At 51.5% G+C, this 18,836-nt stretch overlaps 1 protein-coding gene across 8 annotated transcripts in view; it reads left to right on the plus strand.

Annotated features, from left to right (window-relative positions):
• Positions 1 to 1,143: 1,143 nt before the first annotated feature.
• NDRG4 (NDRG family member 4) overlaps positions 1,144 to 18,836 on the plus strand; it is a 40,534-nt gene continuing 22,841 nt past the window's right edge. For 2 of the 8 annotated variants that reach the window (XM_055331778.1, XM_055331776.1), the window contains exon 1: positions 2,099 to 2,237. In XM_055331778.1, the coding sequence (XP_055187753.1) occupies positions 2,201 to 2,237 (37 nt within the window). In that variant the 5' untranslated portion in view covers positions 2,099 to 2,200. Of the gene's footprint in view, positions 1,167 to 1,567; positions 1,660 to 2,097; positions 2,238 to 18,836 lie in introns of those variants that run through there. The other 6 variants (XM_055331774.1, XM_055331773.1, XM_055331771.1 and 3 more) reach the window with 6 other exon arrangements.

Raw genomic sequence — 18,836 nt, forward strand, 5'->3', positions numbered from 1 at the left:
TGAATCTCTAATACAGTCATAACAATTTAATCAATTACAACAGCAACTATTCAGTTAACACTTAAACCACACAACGAACACTACACTAAAATTTTCTTTATGTCCTCTCATTTAATTCTTATAAGAACCCTCTGAATGTTCATCATTCCAATTTCAGAATATGGCATGAAGGCTCAGAGATGGTAAGTAACTTGTTGGACATTACACAGCCAGGAAATTATAAAACCTGCCTGTGCTCTTAAGGACTGGCATATATAGAACCATAGTCTCCTGGATGTCTTGGACACACAGGTTTACTTTGTCACCACCGACCTTCCACAGCCCTCTTACAAAGGTGTAGAGAGGCAGGGATTTCCCCAAGGTGGGACCTGGGGGGCTGTAAGGAGAACTCAAGCTTGCTGGCTTTTATGTGGTTAATATACTGTATTCCAAGCAGGAGCACGTACCCCATCTCAGGCCACCAAATCTTAACAGCTTCTTCAAGACAGATGAGTCAGTTAATTCAATGTCATGGCAGCTTCCACCACAGCCCAGAGCTGAAGGAAAGCCAGGACCTTACACAAGCCAGCCCGGACAGAGGGGAGGAGGTACTGCAAATCTTCTTGACCTCCCACCCAATGTCATCCTGGACCTCCGGATGACAGGTCCAGCTCATTCACTCTGCACAGAATAGGCTGTATAATCCGAGAGAGGCGATCGGTGGCCGAGATCACTAGGTGGGCCTCCACAAACTCCTGAACCAGAAGCACTGTTTTTGAGCGTCTTGACCAAGTAAATTCTTCCAGGTCATCAAATTTTCCTGCTCCCTACAGTAGGACTCTATCTAGGGACTTCAGCGCTGCCTCATTTGGGGTGACAGGCGAGAGCAACTGGGCCAGACCAGAGTGAGCCCGAGGAAGACAAGGCTAGGCCAGTCCTCCCTCCCCCTTCCTGCTCAGACAATGAAGGGTCAACTGAGGAGAGCAGGAGCCCTGAGGCACCGAGCGGGACCCTGGGGCCCCAGAACATCTTTGCCTGGAAACCATCACTCCCTCCCCCGCCCCTAGGAGTCCCTCCAAGGAAACCCCGGGGCTCTGAAAACTGGACGAGGCTCCGGGGCCCCTGAGCTGCTGGATCGTTCCGACCGCCCTGGGGCTTTTCCCGCCGGGCTCCCGGGCGGCAGGCAGGTGGGGCGCGAGCCGCAGCGCGGAGGGAGCTCCCGTCGGGAGCCTAAACAAAGACCGGGACGGAGGCCTCCCCTCCCCGGGGCTCCTACGCCGCGCGGCCGGGGGCAGGGGGGGCAGGGGGGCAGGAGGGGCGGGCGGGGGCCAGCGGCGGGGCGTCTCCCCCGGACGCCCGCGGAAGGAGGGGGGCGTGCGGCTCCGCCCGGGGACTCCGCGGGGCTCGGGCGCTCCCGCCGCCCCAGGGGGAGGAAGCCGGGGCGGGGGCGGCCTGGGGCGCGGCCACCGCGCGGGGTCCCCGCTGCCTGCCGAGCGCCCACGCCCGCCACACCCACGTGGGCACGCCCCCGCGGCGCGCCGCCCCCAGCCCGGCTCCGCCCCCCCCCCCCCCCCGGCGGCCGCGGAGGTGCGCGGAGGGGCTCCCGGCGGCCGCACCCGCACCCGCCGCGCCCAGGCCCGGCTCCCCGCCTGCGCGTCGGTCTTCCTCGCATCACCCTCGGTGAGTCGGCGGCGCCCTCGGCCCGTCTCCCCGCCCCCCGCCCCCTTTCCCCCCGCGGGGGCTGCGGCCACCCCCCCCCGCAGACCTGAGACTCGCGAGCCGCGCGCCCCCTCGCGCAGGCCACATTTTGCTTACGAGGGTGGCACCCCCTCCCCCCTTTCCAGACGGACTCGGGGACCCCCTGTGTCGCGCCGGGGGAGGCGCGGGTGGCAGGGCCTCTTTGTTAGCGCGACGCCCCCCCCCCCCCGCACTCCGCCGCCGACGGGAGTGACCCCCGCATCCGCCCCGCGAGCTCCCTCCGCCTCCCCGAGTTCACCCCGACCGGGTGGCGGCGCGCGCCTTTTAGGGGTGCGCGGTCGTGCAATTGTTGGATTTTTTTTAACTCGTTTCGGAGGGGGGAGCGCGGCGAGGGGGGCGGCGAGAGCGCTCCTGGCTCCCGGCAGCTCCGCCCGCCTCGCTCGCGGCTCCGCAGCTGCTTCCCTCCTCGCCTCCCGCACTCCTCTCCGGCCGGGCCGAGCGCGCTCCCCGCCGCGGCGCAGGGATGAAGGTGCTGGGACACAGGATCGAACTGCTGACAGGTACCGCCCGCCCGGCCCCGGGGCGCGGCCCTCGCCTCCCGCTGCGTTCCGAGTTGGAGCGGGAGCCCGGCGCGCTGCTCGGGGTTCGGGGCTGCTCGGGGTCGAATCGGAGGAAAGGGCGCGGATGCCCGCTGGTGCGAGCGGAGCCCGGCGCCGGGAGGAGACGTGGGGCTGCGCCCGCCTGGCTCTGCTCCAGTCCGCTCAGAGTCCCCCAGTAGCCCGAGCCCTCCACCCAGTGTGGCCGTGCCGGCACAGGAGCCCGGCCATAGGCCTCTTATTTCCTGCTCCCTGTGACAACTGAGCGCCTCTCCCTTGCAGAAGTTTATTCCTGGGAGTAGAGGCCAAGGGGTGTGGGAAGTGGGAAACCAGATGGGACCCTCAGCCTTGGGATCCCTCTGGAGAAGCAGTGGGACACCCCTGCTGGAGACCGCATCCAGGTTGCTGTGGCTGGAGATCTACAGAGGATGCTTGAGTATGCCCAGAAGTGGAGGCAGGAAACAGAGCAGGGATGGGGGACCTGGCATCTGAAAGGTGGGAAAGGTCCCCCAGCCCTGAGGTCCCAGAGAGGCTCATGAGGAAGGGGCTAGAAAGGGAAACCCCCTGGAGCACGGTCATTCCCTACCCACAACCCCACGGCAGGTGGAGGTGCTCAGTGTGCACTGTGTGGGTATGTGGAGTCCTGTGCATGTCCTCTGGCACCTGGAAGGCTTTGGTTTCTTTTTTTTTTTTTAATTTTAATTTTTTTTAATTTATTTATGAGAGAGAGAGAGGCAGAGGCAGAGACACAGGCAGAGGGAGAAGCAGGCTCCATGCACTGGGAGCCCGACGTGGGATTCGATCCCGGGTCTCCAGGATCGAGCCCTGGGCCGAAGGCAGGCGCCAAACCGCTGCGCCACCCAGGGATCCCAAGGCTTTGGTTTCTGACCCCCAGGACCTTAACTGTCTGGTGTGTGAGAACAGAGCACAAGAACCCTGTTACAGGGAAGGGGACAGCATGGTGGGGGGTAGATGCAGGAAACAGATTGAAGTCTGAGGGCACTGGAGGGGAGCAGAGAGATTTGAGCACGTAGCAATGTTAGAAGTGGATCCTAAGGAACGCTAGGATTTCCTAAGAGAGGATTTCTATTACTGGAGAGAGAGGCGGCATTCCAGGCTGGGGGCGGGGGGGGGGGGGGACACCCGCTTACACAAGGGCCCTGGGAGTGATGCAGGGGCTGGAGGAATGAGGTCTGCTGAGGTTTTGGTCTGTGAGAGCGCTAACTCCACCTGCAGCTCATGAAAGACTCACAGACAAGGGATGGGGGGCTGCTGTGAAGCGCGGGGAAAATCTGGCCAGGTGCTCAGCAGTGCCGCACCTGAGTCCAGAGAGCAGCGGGGCTGACCTGCCCTCCAGTCCCTTGCCAGCTTTTCCTTGTAGAGCTCGCTTGAGGCAGGCCAGCCGGCAGGACACAGCACTTGTCAGTGCCCTTGAGGGAAAAGTTTTTACAACCTCTCGGGTGTTTAGAGCCCTACATGGAAGGCAGAACTTCTGGATCCTCCCCTTCTCCTCTTTGGTCCCAGAAGGGCCTGGAGGAAGAATGCTCTTGGGAGGCATGTCTGGACGCTCCAGGGGGGGGGGGCAGTTTTACCCTCCTACCTCCTGCAGTGTGCCTTTGTCTCCTGAGTACAGGGGTCAAGGCCTCTCCTCCCTCATCAGACAGACTTGCCCAATGCTGACAGACTCTCTGACCCCCACTAGGCTGGAACCTGGAACAAGAGCCCCTTGGGCACTGTCTCCCACCCCCTTGCACTTCTCACTTCTCACCAGGCCCCAGGAGCCAGCGTGTCCCTTCAGTCTCTGCCTCGTGGTCTTTGCAGCCATACTTCCAACTCCTTCCTGTCCTACGGACCGGGGTTCAAATCCCCACCCCACTGTTGGCCAGTTGTGTGACTTCAGAAAGCTTGCTTAAGCTCTCAGACTTCAGTTTTCTCGTCCTAGAGGTGGAACTGTCCACCCCTCCCTCTGAGAGTTGGCCTGAGGCTTACGGAGGTCGCACGGGTGAGGGGCCTGGCCCCGGTGAGCACCTCTGGGGCTTCACCTTCCCTCTGGTTCCTTGGTCTTGGCTGGTCCTATAATGGAGAACCTCCCCCCTCCTCTGGCTGGTTGGCCACTAGGAGGTTTGGATCTGTCCCTCTCCCCTGCCCCTTGTTCCTGCTCACCTGCACCTGTGAGACGTTGACCCATTTCTCCTGCCCGAAGATTGTGGCGGCACACAGCAACCGCTCCATTATCGTCCACTCGGTCCAGGCTCACATCTCCCACCCATCGCATGTGTCTCCAGGATACCTTCTTAGAGGCCTGTGACTCCCCCTGCCCCATGGCAGCAGTAGGGAGTGGTTTCATTAAACCTGTTTGCTGAATCCCTGTTTCTCCAGCTGTTGTAGTTCTCGCATTCTCCCCTCTGTTACCACGCCCACTTTCCCCCGTGAGGTCACTTCTTCCTACAGCTGGAGAGAGGTGGAGCCCAGCTTCAGCCCTGAGCCATCTCATGTGTTCAGACTGCCTGGCTTCTGGCCAGCCTTGGAGCTGCTTTGCATTTCTTTTTCCCATCTGTAAAATGGGATCGTCATGGTACCCACCTGGTTGTGTTTTCTTCAGCAGTTAGCCGTGAGAGCGTGAACGCTGAGTGCAGTGTCCGGCGCGTGCTCAGCAAATGGCAGCTGTGGGACTGATGTCCATGACCCGCTCCTCAGTGTCCTGGGGTCTCTTCTTCCAGGAGGTTTACTTCCTTTTCTGGCTTCTCCACACAATCCAGATCTCCCTGAGATGTGCCTCTGGGGGACTCTGCTGAGACCTCAGCTTCCCATCCTCTCGGACACGTTGGGGCACGGTGTCTGGAGTTGGGCCCTGCTGGTCAGATGTCACAGTTCTGACATCTGCCCCTCACCTGTGGGATTCAGAGGATGTCCATAAATTGTCATGCCCACCCTGAGCATGTCTTTTTATTGCAGAGAGAATTGGGTGGTCAGGGCCATTCTAGGAAGTCTCATGGGTGACTGATGCATATGGTGGCCAGCATTTTCCAGGCACCCTCAGTGTCTTGAACTGTAGAGAGGGCAGAGATTTGGTGACCAAAAGTTGTAATGTCAGAGTCTTCTCTCTTGTTCTTAGCTCCTCAGAAAAATTCTTAATTTCTCTGAGGCTCGGTCTCCTGATCAGCAAAATGGGAATAAGGGCCCTCCATCATTAGCACTGTGAGAAAGAGCCCAGTACACTGCCGTGTCCACACACAGGCTTGCTGTGGTCCTCAGAGGGCAGACTCTTGGTGCCTTTTGTAGCTTTTATTTCTCAGTGTGATGTGGGAAAGTGGGACATTAGTCTACCTCCAAATAGGAAGGTGATGGCTTGTGTGCATTTGTAATTAAAGGATCTGTCTCCAAGGTGCTTTGGAATCCGGAGAGAGAGCTCTTGAATGGCAGATTTGGGGCTCTGGTATGGTCCCTTGGGAGCCTTGATATTGGATGCTGGAAATGTTTTAAAATATCCAAAGTTTAATCACTCAATGTGTGATTAAAAAGCAAAACTTTTGCCCGTTCTGTCTGGAATTATGGTGTCATTTTAATGCATGGAATATGTAGTCCCACACAATTTCATAGACTACCTTTAAATAGCGTTGGATTCTTGGCAGGTGTGTTGACCCACATTTTTACATGTGGGGGTAAATGAAAAGCACAGATTTATCCAGGAGGCTGAAAATAGGATCCCCAAACCTCATCTCCAGTTCCTCCATTTCAGCAAACCTCACTACTGGCTGGGGGGGGGGCAGTGATGTGGGTATGGGGGACATGCAGAGGGGTGAGGAGGCCTGAGCTGCAGGAGGGGGAGACAAGCAGGTAGGCCCAGGACCCCAGGTGAAGGTGGGGTGTGTGGGGATGTGTACACTGTCCAACCGCGTGTGCGTAGGGTAAACTGGTGCAACTTTTTTGAAGGGCAGGTTGGCAATGATGTTTCAGAAGTTTAAAAATATGTGTGATCTCTGACTCAGCAGTTAAATTTTTAGGAACAAATAAAGATGTGTGCAGAGGTGTTCAAGGATGTTTATCTCATAGTTGTTTATAGAAGATGAAAAAAAACCCTGGAACAATATAAATGCCTAACAGCAGAAGAGGTTAAATTAATGCAAGTACCATCATACCAGGAAGCCCCAGCAGCTGCAGATTATGCTACCAGAGGTGATTTAGCCACATGAACCAACATTCCCTTATATATCTAATAATAACAACAGTGATGACAGCTCACATTTATATGGCATTTGCCATGTGCCAGGCACCATCCTGAGTGCTTTCAATATATTAACTCATCATCCTAACAATCCTACAGGGGATATGCTATTGTTTCCTCCTTTTTGTAAATAAGGTCAGTGAGGCACAGAGAGGTTAAGTAACTTTCCCAAGGTCACACAGATGGTAGGTGGCTTGCTGGAACTTGAACCAGGATATCTGCTCCGGAGTCCAAAAATATGTTTCAAAACCGTGTGTTTTTGTTTTTCTTTTTGTCTTCAGAAAAGTCCTTTTTCAGCATACTGATGAGCAGTGAAAAAAGATGAAAGAACATAAGTAAAAATGTTAACGGTGCTTTCCTTTGGCAACTTAGGGATTATATGTGCTTTTTACTTCTTTTTCGTCTTCTGTGTCTCTGACTTTTCCCAGTGAATGTGTGTTCCATGAAACTCAAGTTCTATTTTTAAAAACTAAAAATGAACAAACACAGAGGGGAACGCGCTTGTTGCTGGGATTCTGATGAAATCAACCCCGTGGGAACTCTGAGGAAGAGCTACAGCCCAGTGCTATGGAGGGGGGTGTCTTCTTGGAAAACTTGAGCGTGGAGCAGTCCTTCAAGGTGGATATTGAAGTGGGCTTTCCCTGAGTGGAGGGAGGAGGAAAGTCACCAGGGCACAGTGAACAATTCTGACACACAAAGGGCTGCAGACCAATGGGGAGGGGGTGCACTAAGCTGAGTAACAAACCCCAAACATACTCAGATCCTAACCTCTAGAACCTGTGAATGTTACTTCAGGCAAGAGATTTTGCAGGTGTGATTAGGTTAAGGCACCTGAGATGGGATCATTGTCCTGGCTAGCTAGATGGGCCCTAAATGCAACCACGTGTATCCTTACAAAGAGGCAGCAGAGGGGGAGTCTAGCAGAGCACGGAAGGAGGAGGCAGATGCCTGCAGGAAGAAGCTTCCCTTGCACGATGCTAGCCTTGAAGAGGACCATGGATCGAGGAACACAGTTCTAGAAGCTGGGCAAGACAGGAAAATAGATTCTCCCCTAGAACCAGAGGAAGTGGTCCTGTCAACACATTGATTTCTGCCTGGTGCAGTGGAGTTTGGATTTCTGACTTCCAGAACCGTGAGACAACAAATAGGTCTTGTTTGAGGCCACCCGGGTTGTGGTGATTTGTTACAGCGGCCCAGGAACGCAGTTCCGGGGTGTCAGCAGGTGAGATTCACTGCCTCCACGGGGGCTGGCAGCACAGACAAGGGGACAGACCATGGGCTTGGGGTCTGGAAAGCTGGTTACCACCAGCCCTGGCCGTGTGACCTCAGGCTGAGCCTGTGAGCCCACAGGGGTCAGCTGAGAGAGCACTGTGATGCTGTTTTGTCAGCTTAAGCGTGTCACATAAACATTGACACAAACCTGGTCTCTGTGTGGTGATGGAAGAGCTCTCGTGTGCATTAATCCGCAAGTGGGCTAAACTCCAAGCCACGGATGAGATGTACAGTCCAGCCAGAACGATCCTAGCTCTTAAGCCCTATAACAAATACCTTTGAGGACCTAAAGGCTTTTTCAGCTCACCTTTCAGGAGAGACATGGCGGGGCAAGTGTGCCTGCTGATACACCCTATCTTGGGTGTGATGGGGGCACCCAGCCTCCTTGGAGGGGACAGGGGGAATATTTCTGGGATGTCATCTCCCTATACCAGGGGGTTCCACAGCCAAGTCTGTGGTTTATAGCCAGGACCTTATTCTGCACTGAGACCATTTCCCAACAGCCTAGTCCAGGGGCCAGGCTTAGGAGTGCCAGAAGTAGCTTTTATTTATTTTTTTTTAAAGATTTATTTTTATTTATTTATGATAGAGGCAGAGACACAGGCAGAGGGAGAAGCAGGCTCCACGCCGGGAGCCCGATGCAGGACTCGATCCTGGGACTCCAGGACCACGCCCTGGGCCAAAGGCAGACGCAAAACCGCTGAGCCACCCAGGGATCCCCCAGAAGTAGCTTTTAACCATCCTTCTCATGTTGGTATTCAGGAGTAGAGATGGCCTGTTGGGGCTCAGGGCCTGGGAGGGAAACAGTGAGGCTGGCCGGTTGTCCGTCGGGTTGCCTGGAGAATCCCGTCTGTCACACCCTGAGCCCTTGCTCCTGCATTTCCTCATGTCTACGGTGAGAACTCTAAGCCCACTGCTCCAAAGCCCTGACCAGCTCCAGAGTGTTCGTCGGCATACTAGGATAGGGTAGAGGGGGCGTATAGTGGTCGGGGGTGGCCTGGAAGTCCCTTGCAATCCCAAGTGGTCATCCAGGAGGGCCTTAGGCCCTAGGATGTTCAGGGTTGGAAACGCCCTGAGCAGCTGGAGTGGACCATGATGTTGCCATTGGAGTGTGGTGGGGAGTCCTGCCTCCAAGCCTGTGAGGCCTCCAGCCCAACACTGGACCTGGCTAGCCCCGTGTAAGGCTAGCTGGATGGGTGGGCGCTGGGCCATGTGGGAGAGAAGATGCTGGCATCTTGACTGCAGAAACTGAACACAGAGGGGATTGGGGGGTGTCTGTGCAGCATGGTGGACCCAGGGCACATGGGCCACCAGACTCCCCCACCCCCAACCCCACCACTCCTACTTGTTCAGGTCTTTGAGTTGGTTGGGTTCAAGGTTGTGCCTTGAGATGGCGAGGCAGCTGCTGGCTCATAGACCATCCTCCTTGTCACCTCAGTGAAGAGTCTCTCTTCCCCAGGGAGGCCAGCAAAGACCTGATCCTGCCTGGAGCTCACAGGCCTCCCTGTATGTCTCTGAGGGCAGACCCTCTGTTGTGTCCACCTGGTTCCCACCCTCCAGCCCCCACCACTGCTCTCCCCGCCCTTCAGCCTCACAGCTTTCCCCTCCTCTCCTTTCTCTGGGCTCACTCACCCCTTGGCTGGCCCCATCCAGTCTCATGACTTTGGGCACTGTGCCCAAAGTCCGCAGCCCAGACATTTGCCACTCTACCTGCCCAAGGCTAAGCCTGCCCCTCCCCAGCCTCTTCTTCCCAGCTCTCTTCCTCCAACAGCTTCAAGCAAAACCCAAGTCACCCTTGACTCTTGTCCCCGTCGTCGTCCGTCCGTGTCCCCCCCCCCCCCCCCCGTCCCCCCCGCATGCCTCATACCTGCTGGCCCACAGCTCCGCCTTCAGGACGCACCCAGAATCTGAACACTTCTCCACTGTAGCTGTCGAGTCTCTTCTGGGTTTTTGCAACTCGTCTCCCTGTTTCCACCCCCACATCTGGACCACACAGAGCAGGTGGAGGAAGTTTTTCAAGTGCCAGAACCCTCCAGGGCACCCCACTCAGAGAAAAACCAGAGTTTTTCTAATAACATTCGAGGCAGAATAGGATCTGATGCTCCTGCCCTAATCTCTCTGTCCCCAGGTCCTTCCCCGCCACCCCTCTTCCAGCCACACTGGCTTCCTCACATGGACGTAAACAGGCAAATGCCTGCCTCACAGCCTCTGCGCTTCTCTCTGCCCTCGGTGCCCTTCCACACCTGCCCTCTGGACCCTCTCCCTCACCTCCATGCCCCATTTCAGAACGCAGCCCCCAGCCTGCTGTCTAGCCCCTTCTCTGACACTGCTTCCTCTATTGAACTTGGCACATCTGACACACCATATACTTAGACTTGTTGATTGCCGCCTCTACTAGAAAATTCCACAAAGGCAGGACATTTTGTCTGTAATGGTCAGCAGTACATCGCCGGTCCTGGAACAGTGCCTGGCACATAATAGGTGCTCAGTCAGTATCTGGTGGGTGAATGAAGGAGGGACTTCCATCTGAGCCACTTGGCCACGCCTGCGGGGGGGGGGGTGTTGGTTATCCCTGCCTGAACCACCTGGATTGGCAGTGGAGCAGGGGGGATGTTTCCCAAAAGGAAGCCGGGTGCCCTTCCAAATAGAAGGGACCTGGGTGCTGAGTGGGTCCTGACACAGGGCCTCTTCTGAGACATTGTGTTTGAGGCAGGAAGACTCTGAGAGCCGCTTGGAGTGAGTCCTCTACTAGGTGAGTGGTGTTCCTGCCCACGCTGATGCGTTACAGCACTTCAGAGGAATAGGGGCTTCCTGTGAACAGATGTCCAGCAAGAAAGCTGCTTCCTCTGTCTTTAATTCAGGCCACATTACAGACCCCTGAGCTGAACAAGGCTTGTTGCCTTAGCTTACCTCTTTGAGTCTTGCACAAAGATCCAGGACAAGTATATATTCGTTTCTGGGAAACTTGCCAAATGAGGCAAATACACAGAATCTGTGGCAAAAAAAAAAAAAAAAAAGCCAGACTCGGCTTTTTAACTAATTAGGTCAGTCATGGTTACCCATATCAGCACAGTTACTGGGGGCGGGGGGCTGGGCCCATTTGTCGAAGAGCTAACGGAAACGATTGCCTTGTGGATTGTGCTGCCCACAGGGGAGTGGAAGCTGCAAGTTCTGTCTTGGGTTAGCCCTTTCCTTTCCCTTGCTTTCCACTCCTTCAGCATGTTTGTGTGGGCCTCCAAGAAAAATGCCCCGCATTTGGATTGTTTCAATAATATGGAACAAAAGAAAAACCAAGATAATATATTAAGATAAAAGTGTATTTCCCTCTTTTATAAACAGAGTCTAAAGATAGGCCATTCAGAATCATGGCTTCATGATTCTCCAATACCTAGACTCCTTACTATACCCCCACCCAGGACCCAGAATGGCCCTTGAAGCTCCCACCATCACATCTGTATTCCTGCCAGCAGGAAGGAGGATGGATTGAAGAATGGCATGTCTCCTCCTTTTAAGTCACATGCTTCCATTTACATCTTACTGGCAGAATGTTGTCATGTGGCCAATACTTTTATTCCCATAATACACATGCGCATCTAAAATGTAGGGATGTAGGGTCTCCTGGCTGGCCCAGTCAGTAGAGCATGCAACTCTTGATGTCAGAGTCTTGATGTCTGCGTTTAAACCCAGATTGGAACATACTTTAATTAAATGAATGGATGGATGGATAGGTGGATGGATGGATACCAAGTTTAAAAAAGAAAGGAAAATGTGGAAATGTATTCTTTTTTTTTAACATTTTATTTATTTACTCATGAGAGACACAGCGAGGCAGAGATACAGGCAAAGGGAGAGGCAGAATCCCTGCAGGGAGCTGGATGTGGGACTCGATCCTGGGATTCCGGGAACATGCCCTGAGCTGAAGGCAGATGCTTCAACCACTGAGCCACCCAGGCGTCCCTTGGGGATGTATTTATTCCTAAAGAAGAAGGGGAGAACAGAATTAATAGTCTCTGCCACAGTGGGACTTTTTTACTGGTTCCCTATGCAGCTGCCCACATGAGATGTGTTACTGGGATTCTAGTTCCATCTCTCCTTGGTCCTGGTCTGCAGGTTGGAGGTTTATGATGTCTATGTTTAATCCCTGGGGCCATGTTGTACTAAGAAACAGCACTCCCATGTTGGTGCTGAACCTCAGTAGAAGGACATTTTATGAAAGAGCTCTATTATGTCAACTCTGAGATGCATAGCTTTTTCACACTTTAACATCTAAAATGCAGTCTGTGTTGGTGAGGCAGGCTCAGCAGCACTGTCATTGCTGCCTCAAAAGCGTCTCTGAGTTTGAGGCTCGGAGGGAAATCCTGGAGACAGTAGCGGAGCCCTGGTGGGAATGGGGCACCGCCAGCGCACCTGATGTCAGAGGAGCCGGGACTGTGGAAAAGCATGCAGGCAGCAACAACTTCAAGACGGAGTGATTCAGGGGCATCAGACCCTGAACGTAGAGAAGCTTTAGGAAGATCCTAAACAATTTATCTCATGTATATGTTCCTTTTCAATTTATAAGAGTGATAGATACTTTTAAAAATCTGGGTCTATGAGCGCCTGGATGACTCAGTCTGTTAAGCAGCCTACTCTTGATTTTGGCTCAGGTCATGATCTCAGGGTTGTGAGATCCCACGCCCAGCACAGAGCCTGCTTAAGATTATCTCTCCCCCTCCCCCTCTCAAAAAAAAAAGTTTAAAAATTCAGGTATAAGTCTAAAAGAGTAAAGTCCAAAAAAATAATTAAAGTACAAAAAGTTTTGACCAATAAGAACTCATTATATGAGCATCAGTTCTAAAATTACTTTCTGTGTATGTGAGGAATGAACAAATAAGCATAAGTATTATGGATAATGAGGGCCAGGTTTCTTATCACAGCAGAAAAAATTACAAAGAAAGAGGGAAAACTAGAAATTTTTTGAGCATGTGACTCAATCTCAGGGTCATGAGTTCAAGCTCCATGTTGGGTATGGAGCCTACTTAAAAAAAAAAAGAATTTAAAGATTTCTTTTTAAAAAAGCCTGTGGTAAATTGGAATCAAATGTATCAATATCAATTTCAGATTTATGTACACACACAGATGGTTGTAGACGTGTGTATATGTTAGTATACTTACATACATATTCTAACTCTGCCTGTTGAGACAGCCTAGAACAGTGGCACCCCAATGACAATGAGCATACATAGTACCCAGATCTTGGTTTCTAAACAGTAATATGCGATACAAAGAAACTTGGCTCCCTGGAGAAGTGGTTGATTCCAGGATTCAAGCAGAGAAAATAGGAGTTTCAAACATCATAAGGGACTGGAAAATTAGAAACTACTCAAAAGTTGTGGGTGGTTCTAAAAGAACCCAACTTGGAGGAATCCCCAATAGCCAAATCTGACGTAGTTGAAACAACAAAGTAATGATAGGAGTGGATTATAACCCATTGAATAGAATAAGTATCCATAATCCAAACTGATGTAAATGAATAATTGAATAAATAAATGGAGGAGAAAGGACAGCTGTTTCTCACAGGAGAACTTGAATTAATAAATGCAGAAGGGATGATAGAAAAATGCCATTAAGAAAATAGGACAGGGGGTACCTGCTGGTGGCTCAGTGGTTGAGTGTCTGCCTTTGGCTCGGGTCATGATCCTAGGTCCTGGGATCGAGTCCCACATCAAGCTCCCCACATGGAACCTGCTTCTCCCTCTGCCTATATCTCTGCTTCTCTGTATTTCTCATGAATAAAAACACAAAATCTTTTTTAAAAAAAGACAGGATAGTTATTAGTGGAAGGCACGAATCATCCATGGTTGCAATTAGTGGGGAAAGTATGATAAGAAACAGGAGGTTGCATACTCTCAAAGTATCTTCCCACAAGATATTGATTAATCACAAGGAGAAAAATACTAACTATACAGTAGAGAAACCTGCAGACACTACCTTAATCAAGTGTGATCAAGGGCAGCATCCCCAGAAATAAAATAGACTGACATCACCTGCTTACTGATTGGATGCAGTGAGAAAGGCACACAGCATCTGTTCTATTCTTGCCAAAAATGCATAACCTCCCTCTGATCATGAGGAAACAACAGATGAACCCAAACTAAGGAGCATTCTGTAGATTTAACCCATCAGTATTCCTCAAAAGTGTCAATGTTGGAGGACTTTGTCGAAGACAAAGAGGAGTGAAGAATTGTCCCCAGCCCTATGACGATTAAATGCAACATGGATCCTGGATTGGGACATTATTGGGAAAACTGATGAGATTCATGTAAGGCCTGTAGATAACTCTATTGTATCAGTGTTTTATTTCCTGCTTCCTCTGGTTGTGTTTTGGTCTTATAGCATGATAGCATTAGGGGAAGCTGGGTGAAGGGTATGTGGGAAATTTCTGTGCTTTGTTTTTTTCTTCAATTTCTCTATAAGATTGAAATTCTTTCAAAATAAGTTAAAAGGGGGCATAACGTGTTATGTCTTAATTGGCAGTGTCTTTTTTTTTTTCTCTTCTATGGGTACATAAAATGTTAATGTGAGTCACAATCAGTGATATCTTAGATCTGATCAAATCTGCTGGTAGAATAAAAATCTCCTGCTATATCCTTCTAAACCCATATGAGCATTGTTGCAGTTCCCCTGAATCATGTGAGGGCTTTTAATTTGCAAATATATGGACCTGTGGTGCATATATGTTTTACTTAAATGGGTTTGTTTAATACTTAATATTCTGCGATATCTTTTTTTATCTTAACTGCATATTTTAGAATGCTTTCCCTATTTCAATAGAAATATGGAAATCCCTCATATTTTAAATGGCTTATGATGCTCCAGGTGTAGATGTCCCATTCTCTTGACATTCATTTGGACTGTTTCCACTTTTTTTTTTTTTTTACTATTCCAAACAGTGCATCCTTGCACACACTGCCTCATAGTGTGTCCTGTGATTGAGATAAATACCTAAAGATAGACTTTGTAGAGTTTACAGATATTTGCATTTCTATAAACTACCAAGTTCCCCCTCCAAATAAAGTTGAACTCACTGCAATCCAGCCAACAGTATATAAAACTCTGTGCTATTTCCCCACAACCTCACCAGCCCTGAATGCTGTCAGTCTTTTGATACTTGAAATCTAAGTGAAGAATCATTCATTCATCTCATTCAACAAAACCTATTAAGGGCCAGCAGAAAATATTAGTGATTGGTTCTGTTGTCATGTGGGTATACGATGGGGAAAAGCATTGCAGTTGCAGGGAGCAGCTCAAACAAAGGCATGTGCTTGCTGTGGGTAGAATGTGCCCAAGGAGTCAGCTGGGATCCTTAGCTATGAGTGTCAGCATCCACATATGGCTGCCTTAAGCACTGGAAGAAGCACAGTGGAATGTGTTGGAAAGATGTGTATGTGTGTGTGTGTTGTCAGAGTGACAGTAGTTGTGGAGAGATGGGAATTCATAGACTCAAATCAGGAAGAAAACAGGAAGTCTGGTCTGGTTCAGGCTGGGCGTAAACCAAGGGGCCAACATGAGAGAGAAGAGGTAAAGGCTGAGCCAGCAAAAAGTGATATGCCCTGTGTACGCCTGCCAAGGGAGGCAGGAGTATGGGTTTATGAGCAGAGGCTCTGAGTTCCCTACCCAGATCTGCCACCAGTCACTCCCACCTTGTGCCTTCCTTGTTTTCTGGCCTGTGAAGGGGGGATAATGAAGGAAGGTCTAGTCCCCACCCCAGCTCCACCCTCTGGTGCTGCCCCAGCCATTTGAGGTCAGGATAGGGACGGGGAGAGTGACCGAAAGGACCAGCTACCTATAAGGTGCCAGACTCCCAATGGAGTGCATCTGGAAGTTGAATTCCTCATTTCTGAGGTCCCCAGTTTCTGGGGATTCTTTTCAAACCATGGTGCTGATGTGGTGAGGGTGGAAAGATGGAAAGGTGTTTGGGTGCACAGGCTTGAAGAAGTCCTGTGCTGCCCTCTGCAATGTCATTCGTCATTCGTTATCTGTGTAGAGACCCTTCCCGGAGGGTGGAATTGGCCAGGCCCAGTTTGACTCTGCTCCTGGTTGCAGCTTATTTCATTTGCTTGTGGCTTTTCCCATAGTAAGGGGACCTCACAACTGGGACTTTCAGGAATGCAGCATACACAGGGCACCTTGGACCATTACCTTGACCATGACCTGCCAGAGGCTCCATCACTCTTGTAGTTGACAGAATATGAACCAATTTCACAATCCCGCCTCTTTTCTCTCAGTCCAGTTTCTTCTTGCCCCATGGGGTCTGGTGCCCCATATAGTTTCTCCCATATACTAACTTCACTCTCTTTCTGTCTTGCCTTTCTTTGGCTGCAGTTCCCATGCTGCTCAGTGGCACAGCGATGGGTGTTTCAGGGCGGGGGAGGGGCAGCACTGTCCCTGCACAGCACCCTTCTCCTCTCTGGCTCCTGGACACTAAACACTGGTAGGAGTCCCGAGTTGCTGAGACAGCAAAGATCCCCACAGTATATTTCCAAGACATTCCTTTCCACTGTCTGAGCAGTGCTTTCATTCAGCAGTTGCTTTACCAGGGTGGGTCACTACTGCTGATCAGTTTAACTGACATACTGAATAATATGAATATATTGAATAATTTCAAGAATGACCATAGTAATCACTGGCACATGTATGTCTTTTTCTTTTTGAAGGGTGGGAGCAAAGGGAGGGAGAGAATAGAATCTTAACCAGACTAAAAGCCTGGGGCAGGGCTCAATCTCATGACCCTGAGATCATGACCTGAGCTAAGATCAAGATTCAGATGCTTAACTGCTTAGCCAACTGAGCACTCCAGGCACCCCAATCACTTATATTTTTAACCCTAACACATCCAAGGGTTTACATGGCCCAGGCCTCAGCATAGAGTCACATGGAAGGAAGCACAAAACAGGAACCAAAAGTAATTTGAAAGAAACAAACCTCCTCTGAAAGAAGCACCCACATTTGTACTGCTTAGGAGGCCCTGTCCACTCCCAGATCCCCTCGTACTGTGACATGTCCCTGTCATGCAGGCAAAGAGGCCGCATTGCCCTCTATTACGGACATCAGTGTGGCCTCTGCCACTAGGTTGGATCCTTCCTCGAGCAAAAGACAGCAAGAAAAGAGCTCCAAGCTGCCTTAAATATGCAGAGGAGGTCAAGGAAGCTCCCAGTCACCTGTGTTAAATTCTTTGTCTCATCAAATGGGTACCGAAATCTTCCATTGCAAAGGCATCTTCCTGCCCATTGTCTGGTGCACCTCCCAAGTGGGCAGAGGATCACCCATGCTCCTGCTTCACAGATAACATCCTTTCAGTGATTTACCCAAAATCTCACTCACTGTGAGTGGGACACTTGCACTGTGTGTGATACCCATTATGCCACAGTGAGTGACACAGAAGAAATACCGGCCAGGGTTCCAGTGACTCCTAAGCCCCGAGAAAGCAGAAGAATAATCCCAGGCTTGTTTGGATCTAACACACTAGGTTGCCTGAGGGCAGAAAAAATAGGAGGGTGAGAAGAGCCATCACTGTTGCTTCCCAGATCCCTGGGGTCACCCACCCCCCTCACGCACCCCTCTCTACCCTGTGCCACCTGAACCCGGCTTCTTTGCAGGAGGTTGATAGAAATCTCTCTCCCCCTCCCCAGCTTTACGAAGATAGAATTACTGTTTAACATTCTGTACGTTTAAGGTGTACAATGTGTTGATTTGATAAGGAATCTCATTTTCCTTCAACTTAGCATCTAGCTGCTTTTTTTTTTTTTTTTTCTAAACCCTAAGTTTCCTAGGAGGAACCTTCTGTGCTGGACCTGTGGGGATGTGGGGATGTCTGTTCTGAAGCCCCACATCACCCCCTGCTGGGCCTTGGGCTGCCTGTGTCTTCTGCAGGCTGCGACATTCCCGACATTCCTGGCTCTCTGGATTATGAGGTTTCTCCCCAACCCTGTCCCCACCACCCCCTCCATCGCGGGCCATCTGTCCCGGCACTGCCCACCCTCAGCCCTTTCAATAGCACCACCCTTGGGGAGGGTGGTCTCCGGAGTGGTTTCATAACAGGCTCCGGGTGAGGGTGGGGACACCCCAGTGCTGCCAGGCTGTTTAATTGAGTTGGTTATTCAGAGAGACTGCAACTAAAAAAAGTCCTAATGGGGGAAGAGTTTTCTGGGGGGGGGGCGCTTCTTTCAGCCCTCCCCCCTCAACCGGGTAGATGGAGGAGTGTGCACACATGAGAAAGGATGGAAGGGAACCGGGGAGGGGAGAGGATGCCTTTCTAAAAATACAGCCCATCTGCACTGTGTTAGCTGGTTTCCCCGGAAACCACTGGGAAGAGCTCTCCAGCGTGGCACAGAGCTTCGGGGCCTGGGTGGGGGGCTGAGTGGGCAGGGACCTTCTGGCCTGGCCTGTTCGTGCTGGGGGTGAGGCTCTCCTAGGGGGGCCCTGCAGAGCTCTCTCTTAGCCTTCCATGAGGCCTGGGTGGCCAACAGCCCCCAGTCTACCCTCAGCACATCTAAACCTTAAACTAGACTCAGGTGGAGACCCCATGACATCTTGAGGCACTGTCTTCCTAATACTCTGGAGGCCACCGCGCCCACTCTGCAGTCCCTGGGCCTTCCACGGGGAGAAGGGACGGGCAGGCGCAGGGTGGGGCAGAGGGCGCCTTCTGATCAACCAGCTGGTGGGATTCAGGGGCAGAAGGGAAAGTCAAGGGCTTTACCCCTAAAAAGACTAAAATAGAATTGAGGGAGGACAATCGAATGAGAGGAAGGAGAGCAATCCGTCCTTCCAGGTCACGCAGCTGTGGTGCCATAGAGTGAGCACTGGACCCAGATAGGAATCCCAAGACCCTATCTGGGCACGCCACGGAACTTCTTGGTTTCCCCATCGTGCTTCCCTCGGGGGCGATGTGAAATAGTGCAAGGAAAGTACTTTGCGAGCAGTGAAATGCTTGCAAGAAGAAGGAATGATCGTGATCCTCATATAGTCTTTAAAAATGTTGGTTTTTCTAGATTTCAGGTTGCATAGCCTGGTTTTCAGTCCTCCGC

Source organism: Nyctereutes procyonoides, unplaced genomic scaffold (assembly GCF_905146905.1).
Source record: "Nyctereutes procyonoides isolate TBG_1078 unplaced genomic scaffold, NYPRO_anot_genome, whole genome shotgun sequence".
NCBI lineage: Eukaryota > Metazoa > Chordata > Mammalia > Carnivora > Canidae > Nyctereutes > Nyctereutes procyonoides.